Source organism: Chenopodium album, chromosome 25, assembly GCF_948465745.1.
Source record: "Chenopodium album chromosome 25, dcCheAlbu1.1, whole genome shotgun sequence".
Taxonomy (NCBI): Eukaryota; Viridiplantae; Streptophyta; class Magnoliopsida; order Caryophyllales; family Amaranthaceae; genus Chenopodium; species Chenopodium album.
The window spans coordinates 31,396,610-31,423,695 of record NC_137858.1 but is presented as its reverse complement, the minus strand read 5'-3'; the positions used below and the strand labels follow the sequence as shown (position 1 = coordinate 31,423,695).

The 27,086-nt window shown below is 35.2% G+C and overlaps 2 protein-coding genes across 3 annotated transcripts; one reads left to right on the top strand and one right to left on the bottom strand.

The window, feature by feature from the left end:
- Window positions 1-1,684: 1,684 nt before the first annotated feature.
- Window positions 1,685-5,276, bottom strand: LOC145613968 (uncharacterized). Its single transcript, XM_081668994.1, has 2 exons — window positions 5,207-5,276; window positions 1,685-5,034 (listed from the first exon to the last, which is right to left on the bottom strand). Exons 1-2 carry the CDS (start codon window positions 5,274-5,276, stop codon window positions 1,685-1,687), a joined length of 3,420 nt encoding a protein of 1,139 aa, XP_081525120.1.
- A 14,474-nt stretch (window positions 5,277-19,750) lies between these two features.
- LOC145615306 (filament-like plant protein 4) lies at window positions 19,751-27,077 on the top strand. Of its 2 annotated transcripts, none has more exons than XM_081670371.1 (6): window positions 19,751-19,997; window positions 22,096-22,219; window positions 22,589-22,886; window positions 23,054-25,457; window positions 25,670-25,730; window positions 26,079-27,077. In XM_081670371.1, the coding sequence occupies exons 2-6, from the start codon at window positions 22,097-22,099 to the stop codon at window positions 26,520-26,522; spliced, it is 3,330 nt and encodes a 1,109-aa protein (XP_081526497.1). In that variant the 5' UTR covers window positions 19,751-19,997; window position 22,096; the 3' UTR covers window positions 26,523-27,077. The 2 variants fall into 2 exon arrangements, with proteins under 2 accessions (XP_081526497.1, XP_081526496.1); XM_081670370.1 differs by having other exon boundaries at window positions 22,091-22,219.
- The last annotated feature ends 9 nt before the right edge of the window (window positions 27,078-27,086 follow it).

Here is a 27,086-nt window from a genome sequence, read left to right as displayed (position 1 = left end):
AACTTAGAAGATTGTTTTAGCATGGTTGTTTTACCAATAACAGACAATTTAGTCTTAGTTTCTAATTGAAATGAATGAACAGATTTATTTCCAGAAATATATGTAAGTGTAAAAGGTAACCAGTATTATTTGCAAGTAATTAGAGTATATAGGATCTCATTAGTTACAGATTTTAGCATAACAAAATTGCAAAGTACACACCGAAAACACACAAAAAAAAAGGGAAAAAAAAAGAAAGTAAAGGGGAAAAAAATCAAAAAAAAGGTCGTGGATTTATTAAGATAGATCTTCATGCACTGAAATATAGCTACGAATTTGAGTGATAGTAACAACTCTTCACATAAAGGTAAGTCAAAGAATTTCCACAAAAGGAGAAGAATATACCATGACTAAGTATGATAAGGCAGAGAATAAAAATACTTGATGGAAAAAGTGAGAATTGCTTTGGTATTTATAGATGTAGTTAGGGAAGGAGTTAACCGACCTCTTTCCAGCAATCAACGGTTAAGATTAGGAAGCTGTTGTTGATCAAGGTGATTGGGTACAGCTATAAAGCATTAGACCATTATAAAGTACACTTTCTTTCTTATTCATTAAGCTAAAAGGGAGTAATTATTATGGCTGAGATACAATTCAAGTACTTTTAATGTAAAAATTCTGTTTTTTTTTTCTGGTTAAAATGAAAGAGGAGTACAACTGTTTGCTCTTAAGCACATTTAGTTTACTATGAATAGTAAGTTTGACTTGTACTTTATACTTATTTTACAATCCAAGACAAAGTGCATGTCAACTTGGAAATTAAGTAATATTGTATCAAACTTTTGTAAGGCTTCTTTTTTGTTTTCTTGTGGGCTAAAGGCATAAAGCCCATTTATAGTTTGCTAAAGACACAAAAAAACTACAAGTTCAAAGGAAGTTATGACAAGCATAATCAAGAAAATATTTCGCACCATACTAAACGCATTCCTTGCAAATGTAGCTATTTGCGGTGTTGTTGTTGTTTTTTTTTTTTTTTTCCTTGGTCAAAATCGAAACACAAATTTGAGACTCGAGAATAGCATCCTAGTTTTACTATTGCCACACAACATGAATAGTAGGACAGGCAAAAACGAATAATAGGTGATTCACTACTGTTGTACATTACCGTTCATAGAAATCTAAAGCTGTACTTTAAACTGTAGTGTATACCTCACCCTTGAAAGAGCTTACTCAGTTAAGCATACAGCAGTGAGTATGACCTGGCTTTAGGAAACAGAGATATTCAAGTGAACACTTAAATAATGCGGCAGCTAAAATCACTCTGGAAGTACAAGATAGATAGTGAAATTAAAAAAAAAGAATTAATATGTGTAGCAAGTTCTTATCATTTCTGTGATTCATTAGTGTATAAGTACATCTGCATTGCAAATCATACTGAGCATAGCATACTATCGGACAGGAAGCATATTAGGCATACTGTCTAAGCTATTCAGCAAAAAGAAGAAGAGTGTCTTACACTGTCCAGCTAGCAAGGGCAACTCTGAACTGAAGATGGTTTAATCTGCAAGACAGCATATACAAATTTCAGTAACGCTAAATTTATTAAATAACTATAGCTACACAATAACGAAGGCTGACCTACCTATAAAGCTTCAATAACAGCAACCTTTATCGTTTTCTGCTTGCCTTTTAGCAAGGCAGTAAATTAATCATACTGCTGAGTCTCACCTGTATTTATGCCTGCTAGCTGTAAGAGTTCATAGGACACTACATTCTTCACTGCATTTGCAGAACACTGAGCTGTATCGCCTGCTGTAAAGACGCGAACATCTTCTGATTTCTTGGCCCGTGATAGTGCAACATAGAGTTGGCCATGGGAAAAACATGGTCGCGGAAGATAAATGGATACTTGGCTGAGAGTCTGCCCCTGTGACTTATTAATTGTCATTGCAAAGCTTAGCTTTATAGGGAACTGCTTCCTTTCAAACATAAATGGGTAATTAACTGAGTTAGACGGCCTTAAGCTGATTCTGTGTATGAACACTTCTTCTCCTTTGTAATACCCAACTGCTATAGCACACTGAATCACGTTGGGGAAAAATTTCTTGCAGATAAGCCTCGTGCCATTGCATAGACCCGAAGATGGCAGCAAATTCCGTAATAGTATCACAGGACAATTTTCTTTTAATACAAGCTCATGTGGACTCATTCCTCCGGGACATAGTTTATTGATAAATTCTGTAGGATATACGCTACAGGTGTCGTTCAGAATGGAATCAAAACTTTTGTATGTAACAGCCTGACCAGGGAATTTCTCTATCATGAATACATTGACCGAATCCACATCTTCATTCATGGGTGTAAGGATTGCCTTTTTAGTGAAAACCTGACTATCAAAGCGCCCATGTACCATTTCTGGAAATGTCGTTCCTACAACAGTACTCACCAATTCTGTGGCATTGGTAGTAGACTCCACAATCTGTTCTGGTAACTCAATGAAAGCATTTTCTGTTTGCTGCAACTTGCCATTGCCTAAAGCAAGTAGAAAATCAGCATAGGTTGGATCTTCTTTTGCTCTAATATTTTCCGTTAGCCTAAATTTGATTAGCTTTGGCCACAGGTAAGAAGTGACAATACTTGCCTCTACTGCTTCTTTCATAGTTTTTCGAGGAACTACTGGCAATACCTGCCTAAAATCCCCTCCAAACACGACAACCTTTCCTCCAAATATCTCTTTATTTCCACATACATCCTGCAGGAGAAGGTCTAGAGATTCTAGATTTTGTTTTTTAGCCATAGAAGCCTCATCCCATATAATCAGCGCAGTTTCTTTCAACAGTGCTGCTAAACTACCTTGCTTTGGGACATCGCATATCAATGAACCATCACTATCAATCGGAATCTTGAATCGAGAATGAGCGGTTCGACCGGAAGGAATATTAGCTGCAGCAATGCCTGAAGTAGCCGTGGGTAATACAATCTTGTTGATTTGTCTTATTTCTGCATATAGAGCATTGTAAAGGAAAGTCTTACCTGTACCTCCAGGACCATCAACAAAGAACGCGCCCCCTTTTTGTTGCATCACATGATCCATAATACACTCAAAAGCAGTATTCTGTGCAGCGTTGAGTTGTGAGCGACATCGTAGACATTCTTCTGGCATTGGTGCATCAAGAGCATCAACAATATCTTTGGTACGCCTAAACTCATCACTAACCTGAGAAATTAATTGGTCTAAACCAATAGAAGAAAGAGACTTGCCCATTGCCTCAAGATGTTGTTCCACTGATCTAACAGTAAGCTGCTGTATCTTCACCATCTGATTCGGAAATCTGTGGGAAAAATCTTCTGCAAGAGAAGTGTAGTAGGCATTCCATAAAGCAGTAGGATCACGCGGCTGGCAGAACATCAACACTGTGGCAAAAAGGCGGCGTAAAGCAGCAGGCATATGAGTACTGCATGCTTCAGACATAGTTAAATTAGCTGCATCATCATCTTCAATAAGACCAAGTTTAAGAGCAGCTTCCTGAAAAGTTGGATACAGAACACCGTTGACAGTCCGTAAATCCTCAAATGATTTAGGACTCCGTACATTTAGCAATAAAAGTCTAAGGAAAAACCGTTCACTTTCTGCTGGAAAGACAAATGCTAATCTGCCAACTGAAATACGGTTCTGAACTCTTTGTTTCCATTTTTTGTTACCTTGATGCCATGTGTAGTGTTCGCAAAACTCACCATACAAATACCCTAGGCCAAGTTCGGAAGCAGCATTCATTGCGAAAAATTCAGTTAATTGAGTTCTTGACCGTTTTGAATCTGAAACAACAGTACGGAGCCTTTCATGAGGGAAGACATGAACAGTCTGCATATCAGGCAAATGAACCTGTAAAGGGAGAACTGCAGGATGCATTTCAAACAGATCAAAGCTAAATATCCTCCATGCAGCTTCACAAGGAGATACCCATCTACCTGATTGATATTGCTTAATCTCATCTACAGAATTGGTGTCAGAAGCAACAACATTGTATGAAATCCGATCATGGCCCTTATAAACATACTTGTACAGGTACTTAACTGCTTTAATCGTCGAGCAGACTTCGACGTTCAAGTGACAATCGAACAACAAAGAAAGATAAGGATTATAAGGAATAACCCACTGGTTATCTAATTCTGCATTTCGTATCGTTACTTTTTCCCCGGTTTCTCTCCGGCGATAGATCGGATAACCATCCTTATAGTTAGTTGTTTCATTGCAAAACTGCTTAGGGTACTTGTTCTTACAGCTGAGCTTTACTCCATTCTTCCGCATACATGGGCATTCAGGATTCAATATGCCGCACGGACCATGCATCATGTGGGCCAAGACGATTCTTCTAAGCGTAAGATTAGCCTCAATGGGTATCTCAGCACAAACAAATCTGTCATAGTCAGCAGGAGACTTGAGCTTGTACTTAGGTTTTAAAACAATTAAGAAATGAGCATGCGGCAAGCCTCTTTTTTGGAACTCAACAACATACACCATTGCAGGAACCTCTCCAAACACTTTCTTGTCCATAATTTCCTTTTTCAGCGCCAGCAACTTCGCTCTAAAAATTCTAGCAACTAAGTCTGGCCTATCCTGCACCATATCACCAGGCGCTAGCTCAGCCTTGATTTCAGGCCAATTAGCATTACATGTAATCGTCACAAAAAGATCTGGTTTACCAAACCGTTGTACTAAAGCCATAGCATTTAGGTATCTCTTCTTCATATCCCGGGGACCACCAATATAGGTAGGAGGTAATATAACTCTCCGACCAACATTTTGACCAAGAGTTTCCCCAGAATCCAGTGAATCCAATATGCCTTTATACAAATCAGCCCTTATTGTTTCCTGGTTGTTTCTAAAGTAGTCAAGCCTTGTATTTTCAATCTTCACATACATATCCACTATGTATTGCTGAAAGCATCTACCTGCTCGGAGCAGCATGTTATTTGAGCGGATTTGCAACTTGTATGCATAGTATTCCCTAGCAGAAATGAACTTGTCTGCTTTAGTATTTTTCCGCTTTGAACCTATGTTTTAAAACGACAAAGAACAGTTATAAAAATGAACGATACCAAGGACATACTACAAACTTCCAACAGAGCATACATTTTAAAAAAAAAAAAAAAGAAAACGTACAACAGCAGGACCAAGCTCATACTGTAAAAATGCAATAGGACATATAAAACCTTAAATACTTACGGGCTTCTTCCTGGCCTAATAAATCTTCTGCAGTATGCACAACACAGGACATTATAGGATCTGGAATCATATCTGCTGTGCTCCTACTTGGATGCGAATTTTTTTTAAGCCCTTGAGTCCAGCCACATTCTCCTTGAGGAAATAACAATGGATATTGAAGGGGATCGTAGCAACCAAGCTATGATAAATTTGGTGAGATTCGTTAGATTTTCCAGTGACTAATATATGAGGACCCAGGCTTTCGCTAGATGAATAATTTTCCGGCCAGATTACAGCAACATCATCAACAGCAGGAGCGTTATAAACACGCTGATCAAGCACTGGATTTCAATTAAGAACAATTGTTGTATCTGCATGAATAATTCTGTCACGTAAAGACCGAAAGAAAATAGCATACGGATTCTTTTCAGATACCTGCATAAGAATGCTAACCACATCGTCTCTTATTTAAGGAAAACAGCCTACTCTATTTTCTGCTTCATGCTGACCATCATAGAAGTATAGCTGTAGGTACCTGGGATTGCTATTATCAGGCAACAGATCTGGCACAAAATGGTACATTTGGCCGTGCAGCTTGAATAAATAAATCCCTTTGTAAGTATTTGCATAATAATGACCGCCTAACGAACTAAATGCAAACATATTGTTGTATAGTCTAGCATACTTTCTAAAATGTACAGCACCTTCATCCTTTGAAGTAAACAGATAAACAAGCTCATGAGGATAATCGGTCACAGCTATAGTAATGTCTCCATTCCCGCAACAAAAATGCAAGGACTCAAACATAAATTTTTTTGCACAGCATTTGCCACAAAAATCAGGGATAGAAAGCCTAAAAGGTTCCATTGGAAGCTGTCGATCTGTAGAAGCACCAAGGATATCTAACAGAAATACAGGAAAAGGCAAACACATCAATTAATCGGTATGAAATATGACAACACACAATACAAGGTATATAATAAGCATACTTTTTTACCTTCTACCTGAGTTTGTCTAGTTTTCTTTTTAGAAGAAAGAGGCTCTCTTGAGTCTACTCCACTGCATGTAATAAACATTATCTTACTACGGCATCTGTACAGTTATGCAGCATAACAAATATTGTCCTACAATGGCATCTGTACAGTAAATAGCAGCCACTAATCTCAGCCAGTGACTATGGCATCTATGGAATACCAAGAAAAAAAAAAAAAAAAACTCTGAAATAGTATAGCCATTCCTAAGCATCATTAAAGTTTGTATTTAACTCAGTCAACAACAAGGAATGACCATTCTAAATAGAAGAAATCATGCTGACCTTACCACTAAGATGATAACATATGCAACACAGCACTGATGAGCATACAGATGGCTACTATAATGAATGCAGAATACCTATTTAGCTGCGGCGTGGATAGGTCCTGTATAGTTTTCTGTCGCTTGAAAGTAGAACTTTGTCCAGAATGTGTAGCGAGACACTGAACGTCTAGTAAAGGCGAGCTGCAAACAGAGGGCAAGTTATTTTTTTCACAGGCATAGTACTACTTATCCTAAAAAAGCGTTACCTTTTGATGGATAATACACTAAAAAATGAATTGGCCCTAGGTAATAAAAACATAATTCCTGCATTATAACACCGCTAAGCATAAAGACACCTACTTCAATAAAAAAAAAAGTGTACCTAAGTAGGTGCGGCGTACTAAGACCTTCCATGCATTTTTGGTGGCTTGAGGAAGAACTTTGCCGGGAGCGTTTAGCAACACACTGAGTGTCTGGTAAAGGCGCACTGCAAATAAAAGTGAAGTCATTTGTCTGCACAAGCACAATAATGGCTATCCTAAATAGTCTAGAACTTGATGAACCAGTATACCTAGCAAATGCAGACTGCGATGTTCTCTGCACTGCCCTGTTCAATCTACTACAACTTTTCCGAGATAAACGAGGAATGCCATAACGACAATCTAGCACACAGTATACCAGAAATTACTGCAGAGTAGATTTGGTAAAAAAGCACAGATACAGTTACTAAGATAGAGCGGAACTAAGTTCAGCCAAGGCAGTACCCATTGTTACCACTGCAGAGTAACTACACAAAACTGGAACGTAATAGGATTGGACAAAACTTTCTGCTGGCTACGTCTGTAATGTCGGTAAAATCAAGAACCCATGCACTGTAGGACAATAGCGAACACAAGCATCCTCAGTAAAAGAGTGCATATAAACAGGAAAACAATAATTTACACACTGAATCACAAAATCCCCCAGGAAAAGAATACATTAAAGTAAAACAGACCATAGTTAGAGAGGAAACATTAAGGCAGAAGGAAAAGCAATTTACATACTACAAGAGGAAGCGCAAAAGGACTGCATTCATTCAAAAGAGGCCAAAGTGGCAGTACATTGAAAATAGGAACATCATACTCAATTACAAAATTTCAGCAACAGGACATCATCTATTACATATGATGCGTACATCTATAAAAACTAACAAAAGCTGCCCAATTAAGTTAATATATCCCAACTAAAGGATTCCCATCAGCTTACATACCCTCAACCACCTAAATCCAAAAAGGCACCTAGCCATACTAAACATAGTTATTCAGCCCTAGCACACTTATAGACAGCCTCTAAATCAGACAGACCAGCAACAAGGTTGTCAGGCATCTGGATTCCCACTCCACTGGTAGATGCCTCACTCCTATCAATCCTGCGCTTAGCCGGAAGACTTGGTGGGAGAGCTAAAGCTGGAATCTGATTCGCTTCATCAGTTGGCGTCACACAGACATTGTTACCGAATCCATTAACAGAATCAGCCTGTTTCGAACTACTCTCCAAGCATTCAAGATGATCCTTCAATACCAAATACTTCTCCCTTATCAAAGAACACTCTCCACTCATCTTTGCTGCAGCACCATAGTTGGCATCAACTATTTCCAGATTGCAAACAGAAGCTACAAAGAAACAAGCTTTCTTTGCAACTCGCTGCTCAGCAATGTACACTTCAGGACAGGGGTCACTGAAAATGCACTCCATGGAAATACTGCTACGAGGACAGGTCACCATTAACCAAGACATATATCCATGGCCTTCTAATCTAGTGGTTTCAATGGCAGTCACAGAAACACCAGTCTTCCTAACTAAAATTCCTAAAAACTGAGCATAATCCACCGAAACATGAACATCATGAAACAATGCATCCTCCCTTGTACTGCATTCCGCACGTATGCGACTTAAATCTTCTCTGTCCTGCACTAACTCAGCACATTTATTCTTATACAACTTCACACACAGTCGATACATCTTAATCCGCTCATAAGTGAAATCAGACACACGCACACTAAAACGACACATCAATCTTTTCACAGCTTTGTGAGCCGCTCTTTCACGAGACTCTTCAACTGAACTGGCATCTCCACCATAAAAAATGAACCTTATGCGCGAGTTGGGCTTATTTACCCGCACAAAGACATTATTCTTAGTAGCATCTAAAAATCCATAGACCGGTGACGGAAACTGCAACCAAGCAACAACCTTTTCCAAAAGAGGTTGAAAAGGAACAAAGACTCTGTTTGACCGTCTAGCCATAACCTGTAATGGAAAAAACGATATTTCAGCCCAAAAGTGTGTAACAAGAGGAAAGGGCTTTCTCTCTTAAACAAGACCACTAAACCCTACGGACATCAGGCCAGTACAAATGTAACAAAATGCCACTACTAAAAATCCAATCAATTGCAATGCAAACATAGGAAAATCATATAACAAAATCTAGGAGCAGAGTAAACAAGCATTCTAAAAAGCAACAGCACTCCACCAAAGAACAGTAATGGCATTAGTGCTCTATAACCAAAAAAAACACTTCACATCTGAAAAGGCATATAGGGTAAACAGCTTGATAAGTCCAGCAAAATGTACAGTTTTGTTCCAGTCCATGTCAAATAAAGCTCATACCCTATCATTAGACGACATAAAAGAGGCATGACATACTAAAACAACCAGGCAGGTAGTATGTTTCCTCTAAATACAACAGCCGAGAGATACTATTTCTACTAAAGTAAAACATGAAATAGACTAAACAAACACCTAATTAATAAACAAGAAAAGCGCTACATGCAGCCAAACTACCAACGAAGCACCGCATAGAAAACATAGTGCTACCCATACAGCATCACATACATAAAAAGAAGTAGAAAAGATACCTTACCAAATGTCGAACAACAACACCACAAACAATGATATCAGCTAACCTGTAAACCCCAAAAAAACAGAAATAAGAACACACAAACAAATCAATTTATTTATTGATATTCCTACTGCCACAACAATCACATGACCGAAACTGCTATCATGAGCATTCAATGAGCACAGACACATCTGTATAGGTAATTATAAGAAACTTTCAAAAAATGTAGAATTGGATACTCAATATTAGTCATTGTAGCACAGTGCATGTAATAATCTGTACATAATTTATGTTCTATTTGATAGGGAATCCAAAACAGAAAAACATATGGACAAATCCACAACAAAGCACCACCTTTCACAGAAACGCCTTTGCATAGAGAACTCCAATCACCCTCCACCCAAAAGGAACTGTTACTAAGCACAAATCGCTTCCCATGTCCCAAAATATGGGCACCCTCAAGATATATATATACACTATGGACAACAATCAAACCGACATCAATAACCCAAGAAAGGTCAGAACTTTTTTCCCCTTTGACCTTGACAAAGACAATGCAGTGGCGCCCAAGTAAGGCATTCCAATGCAAGAACCAAAGGAAGAGTAATTATAATCCTAACCTGAGCTGCAACATAATCCTGGCAGAAAAAAAAGCAACGGAGACGCACCAGGCATTTGGAAACACGCAACCACAGAAAGAGAACTCCATTCCAGACCTGAGCATCAGGCCAAAAAGGTCGAAGACAAACCACCAACAGACCCAAACCAAAGCAAGCAAGCAAAACCGAATCAGAAATCCAACACACAAAACCACTCTTACAAGCAACAAGGACCTTAGCTGTCAGGCAAACAAAGGAACAAAGAACAGCTGGATAGCAAGGGCACTCTCGGCATTTCATTTAATTCAGGGGCATCTATGTAATAGCACGCAAAAGAACTATTCACAGCTACAGTGAATTTCTTTTACATGTTTTATAATGGTTAAGGATTTATGAGATTCCGTTATTTTTTTCCTCGAATAGCGCTCGTGTTGTGTGCTTCGCTATTTTGCTGAGCTAGACGATGGCCACGCTGTGTGGCCAACTACACCAAAAACGCGCCGAAAAGTAAAAATCGAGTGAGTAAAACGCACCCTATTAAAAACACGCCAAGAATGAAATGTGTCCTTGTTGATATGTTTTTTTTTTTTTTTTTTTTGAATGATAAGATAAAATAAGATAAGTTCAACTAAGTAAAACAAGGCAGTATAGAACACACTCTAATATGAACGGACCAAGAAATGATACGTGTCATTGACATATTAAAAAAGATGGGATATACTTATATTTAATTAGATATTGGCTCTAATTGTCTTATATTTTGTCCATTACTTAAGAATTATTCTATAGAATAGATTGAGTTTTCTAAGATTTTGCAGAACTTTTAATTTAAAAAATAATTACAATTGTTTTGCGCTAATCATGATGGAGATAAATACTATACTAAGCATAAAACATTTTGTCCGGTCTTGTTTGTTTATGCATTGTTAGGAAGAATAAATCATAATTCATCAACTAACTACAACATATCAACAACCAAAATTAGTGAATTGCTCAACTTTCATTATTATTATTGTATTTTTTTTTTTTTTTTTTTTTTTTTTTCTGTCGATCTGAAAAAACTTTAAATACAAGTTGATATTAACAAAATTTAAAAATTCCTCTAACAGCAATATAGTGTAGCAAAGCTATAATAATACATACCTTACTATGTACAACAACAAAGTAGTAATGATTTAATTGAAGACTTAAAAAAAATAAGGTTTTAAAAAAGAGCATTATTTAAAACAAAATATTAATTGTAATAATGATTAATTATGGTGACATATTTATAAGGATGACTTTTTGACACTTGTTAATCAAGTAGAAGCTTGACCTCTAATTATATTTGTGGCCAAAATACTTAATCACGTCACTATATAAAAGATTGGTTGATAGTGTTAGGGATTTTAGTACCGTAGGATAGTGATGCAAATTGGCAATTTTGATTTTGGGGCGAAAAATTGACCGATTTCACTATATCATTTTAAAGTCCTAATCAATGGTATGATGTTGGATATGTTTAGTAATGTAGATAGTAATAGTATTTTGATTGAGGGCTTGTTCTCATTGACTGAACTCAGCTGAGCTGAACTGAACTGAACTGAGCTTAGCTGAACTGAACTGAAATAAATATTTTATAAGAGAAGGAAATTAGGAGCTGAACTGAACTGAACTGAACTGAAATGAACTGAACTGAATTGAACTGAATTTCAACGTAAGAGAACAAGCCCTGAGTTGTATAGTTTGATTTTGATACTTGATTGTTTTTAGTTCATGTGGTTGTTATAAAGATTTTGCCTTTAAAATGTGTTAATATATTACGTCTTTCATTTTAAATTGTGATAGAAGGAAAAAAAGAGCTTCTATACTTGTACAAGATGTTATAGAGACAAGAGAAGGAATGGAAGGGAGGTAATGGGTTTATACTTTTTTTTTCTTCTTTAATTTCTATTCTTAATTTAAATATTTCGAATATCCAAACCTAGATCTGTTATATAATATCCCTTAATGTACGTCTAGCTAGCACATGCGCCAATCATAAATCTGTTATATAATATCCCTTAATGTATAAAAAGATAATTTTCCAATTTTTAGTAGCTTTAATTTGGATCAAAGGTGGTGGTTATCTGAGGCTACTACAATGGTGAATAGGATGTGCTTGTCTTGGCTCATGGGTAGGTGAGCGGCATTTTTGTGGATAAGTAGAATGTTCATGGTACACTCGGTAAGCTTTCATGAATAAGGTACAATAATGAATAATCAGATTGGTGTTAATTTAGAGGCGCTACCTTCTTTTGCTATGTCCACAGCTCGCTTACGGAAAACCGTTACTCCCTCCGTGTTTTTTTAAGTGTTACAGTTTGACTGACACATAGTTTTAGGCAATTCAATTGACTTAAATAAAATAAGAGTTAAGTGGGGTAGTTGGAGTATTAAAAAATTGTAAAAGAAAGATAGTGGGGTTAATAGTTTATTAAAAAGTAATGAATGTGAGAGGAAAGATATAATAATAAAAAAAAGTAATAGTGGGTTTGGGTGGGGACCATGAGAGGAGAGAGATATTATATTTTTATGTAGCTTTTTGCCAAAAAAAGGAAATGTAACACTTAAAAAAACACAGCCGAAAATGGGAAGTGTAACACTTAAAAAAACACGGAGGGAGTACTAATTCTCTTGATCAATTTAATAGAAAATTTTTCTGGAAACAATCGCCAAACAAATCAGCTATACCTATGATCTCATGGGATAAAACCTGTCAACCTTAAGATTATGGTGGCTTAGGCCTACGTAAAATCGAGGCGGTTAACTCCACCTTTTCAGCTAAACTAGGTTGGAAAATAATCTCTAACCCAAATAAGTTTTGGGTTCGTTCTATCACTGCTAAATATCTAGCTCGCAAATCCTTTTTTGAATATAGTCCTCAACCAAAGCACTCTTGGATTTGGAAAAAGATTCTTCAAATTCGCCCCCTCCAATTCGTGGCCTTCGATGGAAAATTGGTAATGGTACTAGTGTTCTATTCTGGCTTAATAATTGGTGCTCTTTTCAAAATTTAATTACTATGCTTAATTTAAATATTTCGAATATCCAAACCTATATCTTATTGTTGATCATTTCATTTTGGACAATAATAAATAGGATGTTTCTACTCTGTCTCTTTATGTTCCGTCTATTATTGTCCATCTTAATAAAGGAAGCCCATTTCCCTCTTCAGTTATTCAAGATGAGCCTTGCTGCGGTTTATCTAACACTGGTGATTTTACTGTCAAATCAGCTACATGGCTTGCTCATAATATCTCTTCTCAATTCTCATACTAAATGGGAATTTTCTAAGATTTGGAAACTTGATGTGTCTCCAAAACTGAAAATTTTTGTTTGGCAACTTCTTCATAATGCTCTACCTACTAGGGCCAATCTTGCTCATTGTCAGTTGGATATTCCTTCTGTGTGTCCCCTTTGTAATTGTCATGATAAAATTCAAGATCATCTTTTTCTATCTTGTTCATACACTTCTCAATTTTGGCATGCTGATGCTACTATTCGTTGGAGTGGTCGGGTTCCTTTAACTATTGGTATTTATTTGCTTTTTAAAGTTTTAAAGGATAATTTCTCTATGTCTCTAAAAAAGGTTATAACTTCTTTATAGAGTATATGGAAAACTAGGAATTCAGTGATTTTTGATGAAATTATATTGCTTTTTCTCCTATGAATTTTTTTTTCTCGTGCCTAAAAAATTTATCATGAATGGAAATTTCGTTCTTGTCTCGACTCTTTGGATACTCCTACTCTCGCTCTTCCTTCTCATCCTACCCCAAGGAGTATACGTGTCTCTTGGTCGCCCCCTCCTCCTGGATTTATTGAATTAAATTTTGATGGTTCTGTTTGAGATGTTTCAGGGGCTGTAGGTATTGCTATAAGAGATCATTTAGGAAATAATGTTTACAGTCATTCTTTTAATATTGGTATGAGTACTTCTCTTATTGCCGAAGCTACGACCCTTCGTAATGGTCTTCTTTTGGCGCAGGCTCATAATATTTCAAAAGTATTTATTGAAGGGGATATGCTTATTATTACTGTAATATTTTACAGAGAAAGGTTCAGTAGTGTCCGTGGAAAATTCAGCTATTAATGGAGGACGTTAAGGAGCTGATTCGAAAATTCACCTATGTTGATTCGCGCCACATTTATAGAGAGAATAATAGAGCAGCTGACTATGTTGCTTATTTGGGCCATTTTATGCAAGCCCACCAAGTTATCAATCCATTTATAGATAGTTAATTTTCTTTTTTTAATATATTCTAATAAGTTAAGGTATAGTATTGAGAGAAGATTATCCTAACTTCTTATTCACCTTTCCATTAAAAAAAATGATTGGCCTTCTCCAATTACGAGTATGTAGAAACATTATTTATATCACCACCTCAGCATAAAAACCTAAGACTAGTTCCCTCCGTCCCCAAATAATAGTCCCTTATGGGCAAATTTTAGTCACAAAATGTTCACCCATTTGCTTTTTCCAACAACCATTAATATTAATTTTTTACCAAAATTTCCTCCAATTTGCAACAATATTTGTGTAAATTTAACTTTTCAATGTAAATTTTGTTTTCCCATGTACTTTTATTACTTTCTCTCTCTACTTTTTCCATACCCAATGTCAATTTACTTTTTCAATATATTTTTACTATTCTTATTTGTGTTTATTAATTCCAGTGAAAAATGTCTATAAGAGACTATCAATAGAGGACGGTAACATCACTACAAACCTAGCCCTTACCCTTGAAACTTTGCACGCCCTCACCACTATTATTACAACCACCAAGAAATTGCCACCACTACATAGTAACATAGATAAAAACTTTGGTTATTCACCCTTATTTTTTCTCTTTTGTATCTTCAATTCATAATTTATTTGCTTCAATTATGCATCTTAATTGTCAAATACCCTAATTTCTTTCTTCAAATAGTGTTAATTAATATTAACATAAATATATTCCTACAGATCTACAATATTAAATTGTTATTGACATAATTGATTGTGGTTCACAGTTTGTAGCCCTACAATACCTTAATAATTTTATCCAACGTGAACTTACGTAACTATGAATTCACTTGATATTTATATCAAACTTATTAATTTCCGACCAAAACATACATGACTTGAACCCTAATTTGTCTACTGTATGTAACGCTTCTTTCAACCCGATTATGACACAACCCAAACCCAAAGAGAACTCGACTTGAATTTGACTCGAACCAAACCTTAGATCAATAACACTCAAAAGGGTGAACAACTAACCCAATACAACATGAACCAAACTTGACTCAAACTAACCCTAACTCGAATTGAACTTGACCTAAAGGCTACAGACTCGATTATTAATTAGACTCAAGACTTGATATAATCTAAATCAAATCCACCCAAATATCCAAATTGATTGCTCTATTTTTTATTTACAAAAAAATAGGGGGGGGGGGGAGTGTAAATTAAGTAATTATATAAAATTTTTACATACTACATAGTAAATACAGTGCAATAATGATTAACAACACTTTTTTTACTTTTCACTTTCATAAGAGTTGACTAAAACACATTAATATGATAAGTAAACTTGTACTCGTAGAGTATGGTAAATTTATCATATTCTTAAGTGTGTGTGGAGACATGCAAGGTGAGTTGTGCATGAGAGTTATACGGTTATACCATGCACTTTCAAGGAAGGAATAAAGACTGTTACTTTTTTATGGGCAAATAAGTATTCTTTACTTAAAGAAAATAAATTAAAAAAAATTTATAATAATAATAAAAACAAGTGAGGTGAAATAGTAGCTAGAAAGCCACCATCCAATTTCCAAACTTGAGAATCATTTCGTAGCCATTTGGAGATATGTTTTACCTCAACATGATCATGTAGTTTTGCTTTTAGCTATAAAGAAAGTGATGTCTTTCCTTTTTGCCTATTTTTGTAACTTTTTAACACGATTGGCCAAAACTGTTTAAAGAATAAAAGTACGATTATTAATAACTAATTTCATGTGACAATGAAGGATTAGATTGGCTAATATAATCATAATCAAGATTAACAGTGGATTATGTTGTATTTTATATGATGAGTGTTTCCAATAAATGTCTTTCACTTTAAAAATTAGTACACCCGACTTAATATAGATCTCATATTTATACAAAATTATGAGTAATTTAACAAGAACTTAATATCTCAATGTCTGATCTAGTGACTTTTATGATACACAATACTAGGTCTACATATTTTAATATGTATTCTAGTAATCGTCCATGATTTTTTTTTTTTTAATTTTTTTTATTGTGTGTGTGTGAGACTCTTTTAATGACTTCTTAAGTCATATTTTCACTTCTTTTGAATTCATCAACTTCATAATGACCTTGATTTCCTATGGAGAATTGTGTATTACTTTGTACTCCGTATGTTATACATGAATTATCTAGTTTTATTCATTTACATCCCACGTTTTTACTATATCGATCCCACTAACTTCTGAGAGGAAAAATTCTACTTAATTTTTATTTTTTAGCTAACACACATTTGTTCACTCATTTCTTACATTTACTCACTTTTTTAACTGAATATACTATTTACATATACATTTTAAACTATTAATAAGACAAAGGTTTATAGCGAGTAGAACAAAAAGCCAGAACATACATAAACGTGTTTGCTAATATGACAAAAGTCAACCAATATAATAAAACACATCAAAAAAAAGACTTTACATACAATTACAACAACAATATCATATAAATAACAATAATCTCACTATAAATACAATCATATTGTATACACATATACACATAAAATCCAATTACACATGAAAATGATAGATGAAAAGAAAAAGAAATCGAATGGACGGTGATGATTAAACTAGACCACAAGATCTGACGGATGAAACAGCCGCAAAAGTTAAGGTTAAAGAAAAAACCGAAAACAAAATGAGCTGGAGTGACGGTGGTCCAAAATGTAACAATTTGAGTACAGCTCACGGTCAGTCACCCCCCCGCCCTTCTCGATTGCTGTTGCTTCTACCACAAGCGCCTGGGATTCTTCTGCCATTTCAAGGGTATTTTCGTCTTTTCGCTTCCTAAATCATTTACTCAACAATTAGGCGTGCCCTTCCCATTATTTAATGCCAACCATTACATATACCAGTATTTTTTATTTTAATATGCAAAATATTTATGTCGCATTTTATTTTTCATTTTTGTTGTTATTATTATTATTATTATTATTATTATTATTATTATTATTATTATTATTATTCTCATACTAGAATTTATGTTTGTTTATTTGGTTTCAGAAGAATTTACTGAAGTGATTATTGTTAAGGTGATTTCAACCAGGTTTCCTTTGAAAATTATCCTTATTTTTTTTTGTCCTTTTTACATTTAAGTTTTGTTTTAGGATTTTTATTTATTTTTTGTTTATATTAAATTTTAAATTAGTAGTAGGTAGAGTTGTAATGTTGTGGTTTCCTTTGTTGACAAAGACTAAAGAAGACAAATCAAGGTAGTTTGGTTAAATGATGGGTTTCCTATTTTATGACCAAGGGATTAAATTTTGTCATTATGAGTGTGTTTGGATATTAGGGAGAGTACAAATAAGAAACGCTTCGTGTTTGTTTAGAAAGGCGATGGGTTTAATTAGGATGGTGGAAATTGAAAATACTCTTTATTTCACCAAAATGTAGAGCTAGTAAAATATACGTTTTAGAATGTTGGGAGAGAATCAATAAGGATATATCATTAATTTTCGTTCGTTTTTTCATTACTACCTTAAAATACAAACAATCATAAACCACAATTTAGCCTCATTTTACTAATGAGTGTCCTATCGTTATCTCATTATCTCGTGATTCCTAGTCTTATTTCTTACTAAACATTCGTAAAATTATTTTGAGTTGAGTTTTTTTCTTCTTATCATTTCACCCCACTCCCTACTGTCAAGGGTGTGGAGGATCTAGTCCCTAAAATCATTTTTGCTCTAGAATTGATTTATGACGGATTTTATTTTTCTTATATAAAGAATATTAGCATTTTACCACGATTTTTTATCTTTAATTTTACTCCGATATCATAAAACAACTTTCAATACTACTCTTAAAAGAAGAGTATATAACTCAATCACAATAAAGTGTACAAATCACCTTTTGATCAAAGCATGGAGCATAGTAATATTTTTTGTGGTAAACAAAGGTAATAATAACGTTACTTATTCAACTACACCATTCCATTACACTACTAGTAGTATGACAATAAGTATACAAACAATATTTGCAGATTAGTTGTAATTCAACCTTCATACATGTCATTCAATAAGTCAATATTCAATAATGAATGTATGGTAATTCTTGCCAAAAATAGAATCACAACAGTTTTGCATTTAAACTATGTAATAATTTGTTGCATTCTAGGTTGGTTGCCCTAATTGTATTTATTCATATGCAATAACTTTCATGAAAGAGTTTTACATAAAAATTATTCTTAACGTGCAAATGAAAGAAATTGTCAATTTGGTAATAGTATAGGACCTAGGGTTTCAACATTTGTAATTCCATATCTATGGAATAATACATTTTGTAAAATATAATCTGAAAAATAATATAACAACTTGATCGCATTCAGTTTAAATGTACCCCGTACGTATTAGAGAAGTGGGGATAAATTTTTATCTATATGTGGTACCATTATTAGAAAACCGTTTCATACTCACATTTACTCTTGTACTACTTTCTTCACCACAAAATATACTTTTTTTGTTTTCTTTTTCATGCTTTGATTGAAAGCAAAAAAATCATTAATGGAAACACAATAAGGTACATTGGAGTGACGAATGTGTATCTAAGAAAAGGAATTTGAGGACCATTAATGAAGAATATTAGCATAGTTTTTACAACCAAGACAATCCATTAAGTTCTTAATAAATCAAGCACAATTTCAATCTCATTCTCACCGCTAGTAATGTATATTGCATTACCGCCCCTAAATCTTTTTTAACAGCTACTCAAATAGTCAAATTGAACAAGCACGTATGTTTTATTAAGCGCTTTATAAATCAAGTACAATTGATCTCATTCTCACCGCTAATAATGCTAATTAACCTTAATTTTTTTTAAAAAAACTACTCAAATAGTTAAATTTGATCGATCTATTATAAAAATTAATTGTAAATGACACTATTCGACAAAATATAGCTGCTGGAATTGAGGGTCTGTTCTCATTGACTGAACTCAGCTGAATTGAACTGAACTGAGCTGAACTGAACTGAACTGAATATTTTATAAGAGAAGGAAATTAGGAAGTGAACTGAACTGAACTGAATTAAGCTGAACTGAACTGAATTAAGCTGAACTGAACTGAGCAGAGCTGAACTGAACTGAACTGAATTTCAACGTAAGAGAACAGCCCCTGAGTGAAATACAAAACATATATGGAGTAGTCACTATAGTGTATATGTATACATTAGTTGTGTAGAAAAATGAAAGTTTTAATTTCCCAATAAGTTTAAAAAGTTTGTACTAGTACTATTTTGGAGCCTTTTAAGTGGGGTTTAAATCCTCTGTCCCATTTTTCCTGTTCCATTTGTGTTCCACTTAATATCATTGGTTGTAATAATTATAAGGTCCCATTTTTCAAATTTTAAAAGGCAAATAAATATTTTAAAAACCAGTCATATGTAGTGGAACACCAGTGAGATACAAATTATGGAACAGATGATTTTCTCCCTTTTAAGTGACACCTAAACACACAACTATTTCTTCTTTTTTTTCTTTCATTTTCTCTCTCCTCTTTTTTTTTCACTCTCTTTTCTTTCTTTTTCATTCATTTTCTCTCTCCACCATCTCCAACTCTTTTTCCTCCACTCCATCACCACCTCCTTCCCTTCCATCTTCTCTCTCCTGCAAAAATAAACCCAAAAACAATTCTGCTCAAAAAAAGTTGAGCTAATTATCAATTTCATTTATAAAGCTACTCAAATTTCCAGATCTTCTTCATATTCTTCTTCAACCTCTTCATAATCTGGTAAGTTGCATTTTTATTCCTCAAATGCTTGTCAAAATCATTCAACATTGCTATTTTTGTAATCAAAGTGGATTTTGAGTTTTATTTTTGGAAAATGTAGTTTAAATTATTGATCAGTAGCATCTATTTTTGAAATAGGATCGTTGTTTTTTATTTTGAATTTCGATTTTTTTGTTTGTTGATTTCAAGTTGATAATGTTTTGCTACTTAATTTGCTTAATATTTCGATAATATCGAGTTTTTGAATCCGGATGTGTTTTTTTGTTTAATTTTAGTAATTTCCTAATCCTCGAAGTTTTGAACAAATTTGAATTAATTTTGTTTCCAATTTTGCTTAATCAGGAATTTTACGCTATCACTAGAATGCCAATTCAATTATTTAAAAAATTTGTTTAATTTTATAATTTTTTTTTTTTTTTTCCTGAGGTTTAATTAAATAATGCAAGTATTTTTAATGGAGTAGGAACTAGAACTTAACTTTGATCGGATGTATTGGAAGTTTCAAGGCAACTCTTTTGAGTCTTTTCATAGATCTTTAATATTTAGCTGGATTTTTTTTCCCCTAATCTGCTGTAATTTTAAACAATTGTTTTCTTTGGTAAATTTAAATATACTAGGTAAATTTAATACTCAAGCCGTACTCGATGTTTAATAATCTAACTGTAATTAATACTCCTTCCGTCCCATAATATAGTTTTGGTTTCTCATTTTACTAGTTGGTATATGATTCGCTGTGTCGATTTTAATAATTGCATTTGAAACATAGTTTTGGGTAAATTTAATACTCGAGCCGTACTCTATGTTTAATATTGTTACTTAATACTTCTTCCGTCCCATAATATAGTGCTCGTTTCTCATTTTAGTAGTCGGTAAATGATTCGTTGCGTCGATTTTAACCCAAGAGAGAAATATAAAATAATTACATTTGAAACATAGTTTTGGTATTCCTATGAACGAGTTTTACCGTGTTTGAATGTATTATGAACAGGGTGTTACTCTGTTTGGATGCTACTGAATTAACCGAGGAAAGATTAAATTAAAAAAAAAAAGATAAGAATAGAATCCACCATCATATTCTTTTAATTTAATGCCCTTGAATGTTTTTGTCGTTTTTGGTCCCCCAAAAATATAATTTCGGTTGTTTATTTAATTTTATTTATTTATTTTTCATCTGAATTCATAATAAATTGTAACAAGAAAAATAAAAAGAGAGAAAAAAAATGGGGAAAGAGCATAAAATGTGGGTGACTTTATAATAATAACTCTTGAACAGTTTATATTTGATTTTTGTGCTTTAAATTCCCAAGCATTCGCCTTAAATTTTGTTAATGTTTCTGTTTGTTTGTGATGATATAAAGGAAGCATGCTTGTATTTGTTACCACTGCTGCTAGTCTGGTTGTTGAGTTCTCTTTTGCTACTTTACTCAAATAGTGTAGTTCCTAAAAAAGAAAGCAAAAGAGGTCCAAAACAAAAAAACCGACGCTCCTCCGTTTCTAAAAACTTCTTCCTGTTTTATTTTGACAATCACCGTCAAAATGTTGTGAGATGCTGAAGTGGAAATTCTTTTTTGGGTTTATTTTGATTTGGGTGGTATGACATGAGCTACAGTGTTGATATTAGTTGTTCAGTCCTTGAAAGGGTAGAGATACCTTACCTTACTTCCACATTTTTGGGCCCTTTGTTTTTTTCTGCTTTGTAAGGATTTTGCTTTTAACTGCGCCTTTATTTTATTTAGTTCAGTGAATTTAGGTGGTTGATCTATCGTTGATGTGTCTGCCTTTTAGTGCATTCCTAGCAATGTATTAGATTGGATGTTCTTATGCTGTATAGTTTGTGTTCTTACCGCGATGAATGCTTTGATTGTTGGTCTTGTTAAGGAAGGTTTGCTTTCAACGAATACTCGAGTGAACCGCGAGTTTGCTTTTGGTGAAATCATACGCCAACTTTGGAGATAAAAGGGTTTTTATATAGTACTTTATCCTGATTGAATTATTGGCAATATTGCATGCCCATTGTGATTTCTGATAGTCTGTGATGAGTTAGTTTTAGTTGCTTCGCTTATTGCTGACTTGTCTTGTATGGTGAAATGCAGTCTAGGATGGACCGTCGGGGTTGGCCATGGAAGAAAAAGTCATCAGAGAAGTCAGCTGCAGAGAAGGTTATTGCTACTCTAGATTCTGCTGGTGCCGCTTTGCCTTCTGGTGGATCTCAGCCTGATAAGGTTGGTTATGTAAATGCTTTCTTGTTTAAATGTGCTGTGGAACTATCATCCGTTCTACTCATCTATTTTGTGCAGACCAGATGCCTCTTCTCCATATGTTCAGAATGCCTATTCTGTTATTAATTCTTATGTTAAAATATCCCAAGATATTTTCTCAGAATATGATATATTTAATGAATGTTTCCATTGTTATCTCTGACAGCTTGCGCACTAATGTGTTCAAGCACCTTATATTTCTATTTTGTACTGAAACATTTGATCATTGTTTAGGTTCTGCAGTAGTACATAAGCAAAGCATTTTATGATATTGATCTAGGAATTTTCTTAATCATTTATTGTAATTTGTTATTTCCGTGTTTATCATCTCAGGGACAGGAGAAACATGATAAACACAAGAAGGCAAATTATGTTCAAATTTCCATAGAATCATACACACATTTGAGTGGACTGGAAAATCAAGTGAAGACTTATGAAGAACAAGTAAAAACATATGAAGAGCAAGTAAAAGCATATGAAGACCAAGCACAAACATATGAAGATCAGGTCAAAACATTGGAGGAAGAAGTCAACGAACTAAATGAGAAGGTCTCATCTGCTAATTCGGAGATAACCACCAAGGAAGAACTTGTCAAACAGCACGCAAAGGTGGCCGAGGAAGCAGTTTCAGGTATGGAATTTTATCTAAAGAACTTTTTGCTGCAAAGCCTAGGTTTGTAAGAAATGACTACTCGTGGCAGGGAGTTACATTCACCATTTTCTGAGTTTCTCAAACAAGATACTTTTTCAGTGTAAGTTTGTCAAGTCCACATCCTTAATGGCGTGGCTTTCCTGCAGGTTGGGAGAAGGCTGAAGCAGAAGCTTTGTCTTTGAAAAATCATCTTGAGTCTGTGACTCTGGAAAAATTAACGGCTGAAGACAGGGCTGCACACTTGGATGGTGCTCTAAAAGAATGCATGAGGCAGATAAGAAATTTGAAGGAAGAGAATGAACAAAAGCTCCAAGAACTAGGAACAACAAAGAACAAGCAGTATGATAGAATGAAGCATGAGCTAGAAGCAAAGATTGCTAGCATGGATCAAGAACTTATGAGGGCAGAAGCTGAGAGCAATGCTCTTTCCAGGTCATTGCAGGAGCGTTCTAACATGCTTATGAAAGTCAATGAAGAAAAGTCAAAGGCTGAGGCACAGATTGAGCATTTGAAAAGCAATGTTGAATCCTGTGAAAGGGAAATAAATTCCTTGAAATATGAACTCCATATTGTTTCTAAGGAGCTAGAAATCCGTAATGAGGAAAGGAATATGAGTGTCAAGTCTGCAGATGCAGCCAACAAGCAGCAACTGGAAAGTGTGAAGAAAATTACGAAGTTAGAAGCAGAGTGCCAAAGGTTACGTGGTCTTGTAAGGAAGAAGCTGCCAGGTCCTGCTGCTTTGGCCCAAATGAAGCTGGAAGTGGAAAGCCTGGGTAGAGACCATGGAGAAAGTCGTCTGAGAAGGTCTCCTGCCAGACCTGCCAGCCCCCAGTATTCATCAAATTCCCACATGTCACCAGTGCCTGAATTTTCTCTTGATGGTTCGCAGAAATTCCAGAAGGAGAATGAGTATCTCACTGAGCGCCTTTTGGCTATGGAAGAAGAAACAAAGATGCTTAAGGAGGCATTGGCGAAACGTAACAGTGAATTGCAAACTTCTAGGAGCATTTGTGCTAAGACTGCTAGTAAACTTCAAATCCTGGAAGCACAAGTACAAATATTCAATCAACAAAAGGGCTTTGTAAAACCTGATACTCAAGTTCAAGCTGATAGGTCTTCTAGTCAGCATGTAAGCAATCCTCCAAGTATGATGTCCTTTTCTGAAGATGGAAATGATGATACAGTAAGTTGTGCTGAGTCATGGGCTTCTGCGCTAATCTCAGAGCTATCTCATATTAAGGATAACAGCAAGGAAAAGTCTATGAAAACTGAAAATGGGAAACATTTGGAGCTTATGGATGACTTTGAGGAAATGGAGAAACTGGCTCTATTATCTGATGACTCGAATTGCTCCATATCTATTACTAACAGCCCAGCCAATAAATCTGTAACTTCAAACAGTGCTGTCGCTGATGTAAATGGCACAAATGCCCCATCCAAAGCCGTGCCTGGATCAAATTCTTTGGCATTAGGTTCCAAAGTTGAGACAGAATCATTGCCATTGGTGAGCTTGCAATCAAGAATATCGAAGGTTTTTGAATCTGTCTCCAATGATTCTGATGTTGTGAAAGTTCTGGAGGACATTAAGCATGCTGTACAAGAGGTGCATGAGACCCTAAATCCACACTCAATTACTTGTGTCTTTGAGGAGAAACATTGCTCAGAAGGAGCTACCGATCAGCAAGTTGTACCCGGGGATGCTGTGGCTACTACAGAAAAGGAAATTTATTTGTCTGAAAATGGTAGGCAAAATGGCAAGATTGAGAAGATTAGTGAAGAATTAGCAGCTGCCATCTCTCAGATTCACAATTTTGTATTATTCCTGGGGAAGGAATCTAAAGCAGTCAATGGTCTGTGTGATGATAATAATGCACTAGGCCTTAAAGTTGAGCAGTTCTCTGCCTCCTATAACAGTGTAATGTGCAATGAAATTAGCCTGGATGATTTTGTTTTTTCTCTTTCTGATTTCATGGCTAAAGCTAGTGAGCTTAACTTTAGTGTCCTGGGATACAAGGGCAACGAAACAGAAGTTAACAGTCCAGATTGTATAGACAAAATTGCATTGCCTGAAAATAAGCCACCCCAAGGAGAAAGTTATTCTAATGGTTGTAGCCTATCTGATTCTTCTTCAAATCCCGAGGTTCCTCAGGATGCCAATGTTATGTCAGGCTTCGAGCCACAAACATGTAAATTCTCTGTAGAGGAATTTGAACAGCTAAAAGCGGAGAAAGATAATTTGGAGAGGGAATATTCCCAATGCTCTCAAGATCTGGAGACAGCTAAATCTCAGTTGCTGGAAATGGAACAACAACTAGCCGGAGTTAATTCAGAGCTGGCTTCTTCCCAGAACATGAACAGCTTGGCTGAGACTCAGTTGAAGTGCATGGCAGAGTCGTACAAGATGCTTGAAAAACGTGCTGAAGAATTGCAGAGTGAAGTCAGTATCCTGAAATCAAAATTGGAATCTCTGGATAACGAACTTGAGGCTGAAAAAGTGAGTCACCAAGATGCTTTACTCAGATGCAAAGATCTTGAAGAACAATTACAAAGGTTAGTTTGACAATTATGTTACATTTGGCAATTTTCAATGTAATTACAGAAATTACAAATATTGCTCATGAAAATCAAAATGCTACAGTATTTCCACTTTTTTTTTTTTTTTATAAATTTTAATTATTACTCCGTATTTTTTAGATGAAGATATAGTTGATAGTTTTCATAAGAATGTTATACATTGCTAACTTACACATGTGTTTTTATAGGAACGAAGGATGTTCTGTGTGTTTGTCCTCAGCTGCAGATGCAGATGACAGAAGCAAACAGGTATGAAGTTGATAAGAGAAACTATTTCTTAATGTAAATTTATAAGCATAAATCAGAACAAAGAGTAATAATTTCCTTTTTCATAGACTTGAGGGATCATTCCACAATTACAATATTGTCTTCCAAGATCAATTTTAGGCTCCTTTCCTTTGTCTCTTTACTTATCACTTACTATTGTTAGCACACAAATCTCATTTGCCTAAACCAAAATAATTTTGTATGAAACAGTCATCAAGCATAGGTATCTGGATGAGTTGAGCATGCCTGATACCGAAAGTTATGTAATTTTTGTTATTCCTGTTGTTTCAGAAGGCTTAAACTGAATCCTTCCATTTCAAAATTATACAGGAAAAGGACCTGGCAGCTGCAGCAGAGAAGCTAGCAGAGTGCCAAGAAACCATATTTCTTCTTGGTAAGCAGCTAAAAACCTTGCACCCTCAGTCAGAATTCATGGGTTCACCCATAAGTGAGAGGAGTCATAGAGATGAAGGCCTTAATGAAGAAGAACCAACAACGAGCGGGATGAACCTGCAAGATCTGGATCACATTGAGATGGATACTGCCACTTCCAATAATCTGCAAAGGCTAGGTTCTAGTTCACCTTCAGACCTCTACAATGCACCAATTAGTACATCAGATACTGAAGGAAACAGCTTGAAATCGCCTGTTTCGAAAAATGCCAGGCACAGGCCTACAAAGTCCGGATCTTCTACTTCTTCCACTCCTACCCCCGAGAAGCAGTCACGTGGCTTTAGCAGGTTCTTTTCATCAAAGGGAAAAATGGGCATTTAATTATTGAGCATGCTGACATAAGGAAGAATTATAACGGGACAAAAACCACCCTTGACCATAAAAATTTGGTTGTTGCCCAGGTTGTTATGCTCTCTTACTCATTACACTTACCTTGGATTTCAGGTTAGCATGTTCAGTTCTTTAAAGTCATAGCGACTGTCAGAGGTCAAATTCTTACTAGGATCCCCTGATGTCAAATAGAGTTTAGAAAATCATACAGAGTACTTGTGAAGATCAGCTTGTTAGTTCGCAGTTTACTTTGATGATCATATTGATGTTAAATTTTGTATGAAATATGGATGTATATGATGTTAACACCCTTCAAAAGATTCAGTGTTGATCGTATTATGTATTCCCTTCCTTCCTGGATAAAAGTCTAACCCGTTGTAGTGAGTTGTTGGTTAAGTTTCAAACTCTTGAAACTGTTGAAAAGTTGTATTGAGGTGTTTGTCGTCGTGTTTTTGTATGTTTACGGTGTGCATATAAATACAGATGGAATTTTCAAGTATTAATGATAACAGATGTGGTTCTCTTCTTGTTAGGCGGTTGCCATCACTTCACTGT

Coding starts and splice junctions, on each gene's coding strand:
- LOC145615306 (XM_081670371.1), top strand. CDS start 22,097: ATGGACCGTCGGGGTTGGCCATGGAAGAAAAAGTCATCAGAGAAGTCA. Junction 22,220..22,588: donor GTGGATCTCAGCCTGATAAG/GTTGGTTATGTA, acceptor TTATCATCTCAG/GGACAGGAGAAACATGATAA. Junction 22,887..23,053: donor GGCCGAGGAAGCAGTTTCAG/GTATGGAATTTT, acceptor GCTTTCCTGCAG/GTTGGGAGAAGGCTGAAGCA.
- LOC145613968 (XM_081668994.1), bottom strand. CDS start 5,276: ATGATTCCAGATCCTATAATGTCCTGTGTTGTGCATACTGCAGAAGAT. Junction 5,035..5,206: donor ATTAGGCCAGGAAGAAGCCC/GTAAGTATTTAA, acceptor TTTAAAACATAG/GTTCAAAGCGGAAAAATACT.